The sequence below is a fragment of the Elephantulus edwardii genome, unplaced genomic scaffold (genome assembly GCF_000299155.1).
Source record: "Elephantulus edwardii isolate Elephantulus edwardi_28Jun2011 unplaced genomic scaffold, EleEdw1.0 scaffold00007, whole genome shotgun sequence".
Taxonomy (NCBI): domain Eukaryota; kingdom Metazoa; phylum Chordata; class Mammalia; order Macroscelidea; family Macroscelididae; genus Elephantulus; species Elephantulus edwardii.
The window spans coordinates 18,576,125-18,582,677 of NW_006399757.1; the positions used below are offsets into that span (position 1 = coordinate 18,576,125).

The 6,553-nt window shown below is 35.4% G+C and overlaps 1 protein-coding gene across 8 annotated transcripts in view; it reads left to right on the top strand.

The window, feature by feature from the left end:
- HDAC9 (histone deacetylase 9) overlaps positions 1–6,553 on the top strand; it is a 248,880-nt gene that overhangs the window by 129,577 nt on the left and 112,750 nt on the right. For 7 of the 8 annotated variants that reach the window (XM_006880272.1, XM_006880271.1, XM_006880274.1 and 4 more), the window contains 2 exons: positions 499–625; positions 1,934–2,055. In XM_006880272.1, coding sequence (XP_006880334.1) covers positions 499–625; positions 1,934–2,055 — 249 coding nt within the window. The remainder of the gene's footprint in view (positions 1–498; positions 626–1,933; positions 2,056–6,553) is intronic. The other variant, XM_006880273.1, reaches the window with a different exon arrangement.

Here is a 6,553-nt window from a genome sequence, read left to right on the forward strand (position 1 = left end):
CCGCTTTCGACCTAGTGACACAAAGAAGATCATTTTACTATACATAAGTCTTATATAGTCTTGCTTTTTTTTAAAAGCACTGTTCTATGCTTTTTTCTCAAAAGATTTTTTTTAAAGCTTAGAAGAGAATTAATATTAATTCTGACATTCCTGTTCTGGAAAAACAATTAAATGAATCACTGAATGTCTTGAAATTCAGTAGTTTTAAAGAATAGTTTAAAAAAAATGCCATAGCATTTTCTGAAGCTTCTTTAGATTATGGCTTGGTTTTTTGTTTTGTTTTGGTTTTGTTCTATTTTTTTTTCAAATTTTTATCCCAGTGCACTGTGCACCATTCATTATCACATACCCTGTATAGGCTATGACCAGTGGTGTTACTTATTAATCTTTGATAAATATGTTAGAGTCCAAACCCACAATCACCTTCTGTTTCTGGGTGTGTGTGTGTGTGTGTGTGTGTGTGTGTGTGTGTGTGTGTGGTGTTTGTTGTTGTTTCAGGGGCAGTGGCAAGTACAGAAGTAAAGCAGAAGCTTCAAGAATTCCTATTGAGTAAATCAGCAACGAAAGACACTCCAAGTAATGGAAAAAATCATTCCGTGAGCCGCCATCCCAAGCTCTGGTACACGTACGTTCAGTGTTCGCTCTTTTAATTTTCATAGGTGATAAAGAGTATAACTTCTGTATTCAGTTAACATGAGTACATATTCTGAGACTGTCAGTTCTGAGCTGGGTGGCTGTGGGTGAATTCCTAGAATCATCCAAGCTCAGTTTCCTTCTCTCTAAAAAGAACCTAATAATAGTACCTGTCCTAATGGTTGCTGAGATGATCCCAAGGAGTAACATGGTAATGTGCTTAACACAGCAGGGCTTATTAAGTGTTGGCAGCTATTGTCTAGAGCTCAAGGAAATTCCTTTTTTTTTGTATGGAATGAATAAATGACACATGGTGAGGTGGGTGTAAATGACATAAATTCCTATTTTATATTTTACCGTTTTCAGATGGGGCATCTGATATGGACTTTAATTTTTGTGATTTGGAAGAGTAGGATTTTAACTTGTTGCTTGGCTTGGTGTAAAAAGGGCAGAGGTCCGAACTATTTTTAAAAGTCCGGACTATTATTTATTCATTTTTTTTAAAAATGAAAGAAAGCATACAAAGGAAGTAACAGAGGGGAGGTAAAGTAATAAATAAGTCTGACTCTTCAGTTACCAGTTTGCTCCTGTCCTCTTCACCCCATTCTTCCACACAGTAAAACGAGAAGTACAAGTTGATGACATAATACACTCCCATATTACATTTCATGCAGCCATGTTTCCTGAATAATGAAATGTTATGCAATACACCATTCTCCAAGAGCATAATCCCATCTCTTTTACTTTATTTACTAAGGAAAGAAAATGAATTGCAAAAAACCAGTTGCATATTAAAGAGTACGATCATCATCCTTTGCTGATGGCTTGGCTATGCAAACCCAGAGATATGAAACTTGTATGTCTTCTTCAGTTGAAAAGCCAAATTCATGAACTCCCCGACCCGTAATCCTCAAAAGTGAAATTTTTCTGTATGCTGAGTTTTGCACTGATTGCTCAACAACATGGACAAAAATGTTATTGCAAAAAGAGTCATGAGTGTGACTTATAAGAATGTACACAGTCTCCGATTAGCAAAACCTCGGACTCTTAATAAAGTTGTCTGCTTTAGTGAAACTCATTTTTAAATACGAATAAATTCACACAGAGCATTCTTGGGAATCCTTTCTCATTCTGAAGGATATTGCTCAAACACAGTTGGTTATATGTGACTGTGGTTTGCACACACTATATAGAAGAAATACAAACACAGCTGAGACAGGTGTGCTGCACTGGACACTGATTATTGCTGGTCAAGAAGCAGTAAGGTCTGCAGGGTAATGGTGAACCTTGTTTTTTGTAGGGCCGCCCACCACACGTCATTGGATCAAAGCTCTCCACCCCTGAGTGGAACATCTCCATCCTACAAATACACTTTACCAGGAGCACAAGATGCGAAGGATGATTTCCCTCTTCGGAAAACTGGTAAGCTTATTTATCAAAGAGATTCCACCTACTCTTCAATAATGTACCTGTAATTTCATTTAACAAAGCTAAAAAGTCACGAGTGTTATCCCTCCCTTTCTCACCCCATGCCCTAGTGTAAACACATATGTGCATGTGCGCACACGCACACACACACACACTTTAACAATTTGTTAATTATATAATCAGGCACCTTTATTCATTTAAAATTTACTATATGGAGATTTTCGTGAAAATTACTTCCTTCTTAGCAATAAAGAGTAGAATAAAGGAAAAGAGAAGTATGATTTCTTGAAAAATGTAAACCTTGTCCACTACTAAAGACCCCTCCAATTGTCTCATTTCTTCAGATTTTCTACAGCCATTTATAACATATTGTGATATGTGCATATTGAATATATGTATTTACCAACCTAATATATTAATGCTGTTGCCTACTATAAATGTAAATAATATTTGTGTACATTCAGTTGGAAAGAGTGTGCTGATAATATAGTTCTTTAGAGGATGGTGTACAATTAGAAATGTTTATATCTACATCTGATCTGAAAAGTTTTCAGTCGTGATACTTCAGTCCAATGTATTTTATTCCAGTCTCCTTGAAGAAGTATAAATCTGTGTGTTCATGCATGAAATCTGCAGAGGAAAATGCTTTCCAACAATTATATTCATTTTCCCAAGCAATTTTGACTAATTAAAATGGATATAGATTATAAAGACACATGCTGAAGTTATTTTCTGTCATATAATTTACTTGTAGCATAATGAAGGTTTAAAAATAAAATCAGTTTTGAGAGGGAACCTGTTCCCAACATCTAGTTCATATTGTGCTAGTCACTGGGGAAAGATGGTCAAGGTAATGTAAAGCATTTTATTATCTGCTTCATTTTAACAGCCTAAAGATTTTTGTCTTTCTAATATAATGAGGTGATAGGTGGCGTGATGCATTCTTTGCTCAGTAGAAAGCTAGGCAAAGAGAAGAAAGAATAAATTTTATGTACTGCATCACCTCTTCACACTATTACCTACAAATCAGACTCCCTTTTGTCTGGGATCACCAAATCAGGGATCACCAAAAAGGTGAATGTCTCTAGATTTTCTAAAACATAGAGCATAGCTTATGAAATTTGATCGTCATAGGAGGTGAGCTTTCACATGTGGGGACTTTGATCTGCAGCCTTAACATTTAGTTCCACCCCTGGCATGTGTAGGACCCATTGAGAGAGATTGTGTGGTTATTGCCCCAGGTCTCAGGGCAGTGACTGGCATTCAGAAGCCAAGAGTCACTAAAAGAAAGAAAACAGGAGTCTCCTTATGGTGGGGGTTGCTAATGGGTGATACTGTTACATTCACAGAGAAAGACTTCCACCCTGCTGGGCACACAGTTTTAAATGTATTTCTACCACTGGGAGATTGAAAACTGACTGTAGAAATGATACTGACATTGAGAAGAAATGACATTTGGAACCAGTAGAGTTTCAGAAAGAATATCTAATCTTTTTCCAAATACTTGAGGACAAGTCATAACCACTCATAATTTTTTGTCCTGTTGTTTCCATGAGAAGATCTTTGGGCATTTACTTTGTGAAGAATGAATAACAAATTATGAATTTATTGTCTTAGAATATTCAAGCTACAACAGAATTCTAGGAATGACCCCCACTTGAGGCTATCTATTACAATCTGGTATTCAAATGTGTTCTAAGAAATAAACCATTCTTTGTACACACGATAGATTTTTCATGTGTGCAAGATAAATAATAATGAAAAGATTTGATGTTAACCTTTTCTAATAGAATGCTTCTAAACTTGTTCAGTCCTCTTTTCTCTTCATTTAATAATTAAAAATCTAAGTTTTATATTCATGTCTATAAAGGCAAAAGTTTTCAGCTACTATAGCAATAGTGTGCTTGAACATTCATTAATACTTTTATATCTCAGTTGTGGTTAAAAAATATCTCCTAATTCCTGTTGTCTGTGTATAAAAGAAATACGATATAATCATATACAGATGTTTGCTGCATATTATCTAGAATACCAAGAGATAACCCTTCATTAATTACAAATGGATGGAACTTATCCAACTTTTATAAATAGAATCCATTTGGTACATATCCAGTTCTATTGTGAGAAAGATTAGAGGTATATATGCATTCAGTAGGTGAGCACTGAAATGTAGTGAAAGAATTTTTATGGCAACCTTTGTTTTATTTCGAATATTCACTATTTATTATACAAAAGTAAGCATAATTTTAACATGATAAAATATATGTAATAATTGAAGAAACTGTTTAAGGTGATCATTACATAAATCAACATCATATTAAATGGAACCTAGATTAGTGCCAGTGATCACATAGGGAAATTTCAGAATAGTTAAGATAACCATGCTTCTTCTGTTGAGCCAGATTATCAATCACTTTTGTCTACTTGGATTTCATTGGACTTAATCATATATTTAAAGAAATTGTCGAATTGATGAATTCTGTTAGTTGATCTATATATAAGACTATCATTTCTTTTTAACCAAAGTCAAAACTGAATTGCCAATATGTATTTAGCAAAGTTTAATAAGACAGTAAAACTGGAACCAGAGCAAGAAAGGTCCTAATGACTCTAAATGGATTAAAGTGGCCCCAGGGGTGTCCCGTAAGCCATGAGACAATTTAAAGCCTCTCTTGACCTTTTAGGACTCAACTAGACAGTGACAACACAGGAACAGTCATCTATACAAGTCTCATTTGCCTGCAGAAATCTGACCTTTGTCATGGAAAGAAGACCTTTTCTTCCTTCCCCTTAAGAAAATCATAATTGCATCTAAAATGTGGGCATTTCCGAAACATCTACTGAATACAAATAGTTGACTCAAGTCACAGCCTTTCCCAACTCTTTTTTATTTTAAATGAAGGAATGGAAAAGCTCCTGTGCCCCTTTCACCACAGAGATTTTTTGTGAAATTGAGGATAAATAATCATTTTAAATTTTTGTTTTTATTGCTTACCTTCATGTAACAGTTCGTTTTAGTGTAGCCCTCTATGCACCCTTTGATTCCATAAAGAATAAGATACTAAATTATGAAATATTCTACTAAATTTTGTGCTTTGATTGGGAAAAAAATAACATGCTATAGTGAGTATAGCATTTCTTATACCATTTTTTTCTTTATAAAGTACACTGCTGGACTGATAGTGAACAATAAATAAGGGGAGAGAGCTTCTGGTCCAGGGACTTAGAAACAGGGTATATATATGTCTCCCCAAGATGCTGTATACCTGATGACTGTGAGCTGAACTTCAAAATCATTTAAGTTGAATTCTGTTTCAAAGAGTGTGTGCATATGTTTCATTAAATATTACGGTGGTAAACTTTAGAGGTTTTATGCTTCTTTATATTACAGGAGCCTAACCTAGGGGATTTGGCCTTCCTTTGAATGCTGCAGTCTTTTCATTTAGTACTCTGAACAAAGTGAACTTCTGCTAGGTTAACCTCTTAAAGTGCACGAGTCATGCAAAGCTTGGCATAGGCTGATAGGTCTGTTCTAGTCCCACTTGAAATTCTCATTTTAATGGTGAGCAGCAGTAGAATCAAAGATGGAAAAGGTCCAAATGTAAGTTCAGGATTCAGAAGGCCAGTGAAATTCTCCACACTAAGAAAATTATAAAGAGGACAGAAAGGGATCCATGCCTTTATGAATCTCCATTCAAAGTAGTCACCAGGTGTGATGTGAAACTTGATAGCTTGTTGAAGTTATACAATTCAGAATTAAGGCAAGATTTTTAAAAAAATGTTTAAAAATCTTTTCCTCTTAATTCTCTATGTCTCATGCAAATAAACATACACGAGTATGTTAACACACACATGTACATGCCTATCTGTGGTGCTGGAGAAGAGTGCTGAATATCCCATGGACTGCCAAAACACTGAGAAGATATGTCCAGGAAAAGGTGCAGAGTTCTCCTGGGAGGCCAGGATGATGTAGCTTCATATTGCATAGTGTGGACATGTAGCTAGGCAAGGCTATTCCTTGCAAAGAGACACCATGCTTGGTTAGAAGGAGGGCCAGTGGAGGAGAGGAAGACCCCCAAAGAGATGGATTGACACTGTGACTTCAGCCATGGGGTGTAGTATGCCAGAGATGATGATGATGATGATGATGATGATGATGATGATGATAGCAGCACTGGTAAGGGCAAGTTTTAGGTTAGCTGTAAATAGGATCTCTGTGAGTCCTACTCAACTTGAGATCACAGAACAACAACAGCAAAACACTACATAGAAATCACTGAGATAACACTTTTGCTTATAAGAATATTAGCTCAAAATCTACTTTAGAATGATAAAAGCAGAAACATTATTTATATATGTATATAACAGTGAAGAAGAATCAGTAGTCGGAAAACATGGGCTTGGTGACAGGAATGAAGCTGGAGATAGAATGATTGAGTTTTGTAAAATCAATGACTTATTCATTGCAAAAACATTTTATAAGAGACACAAA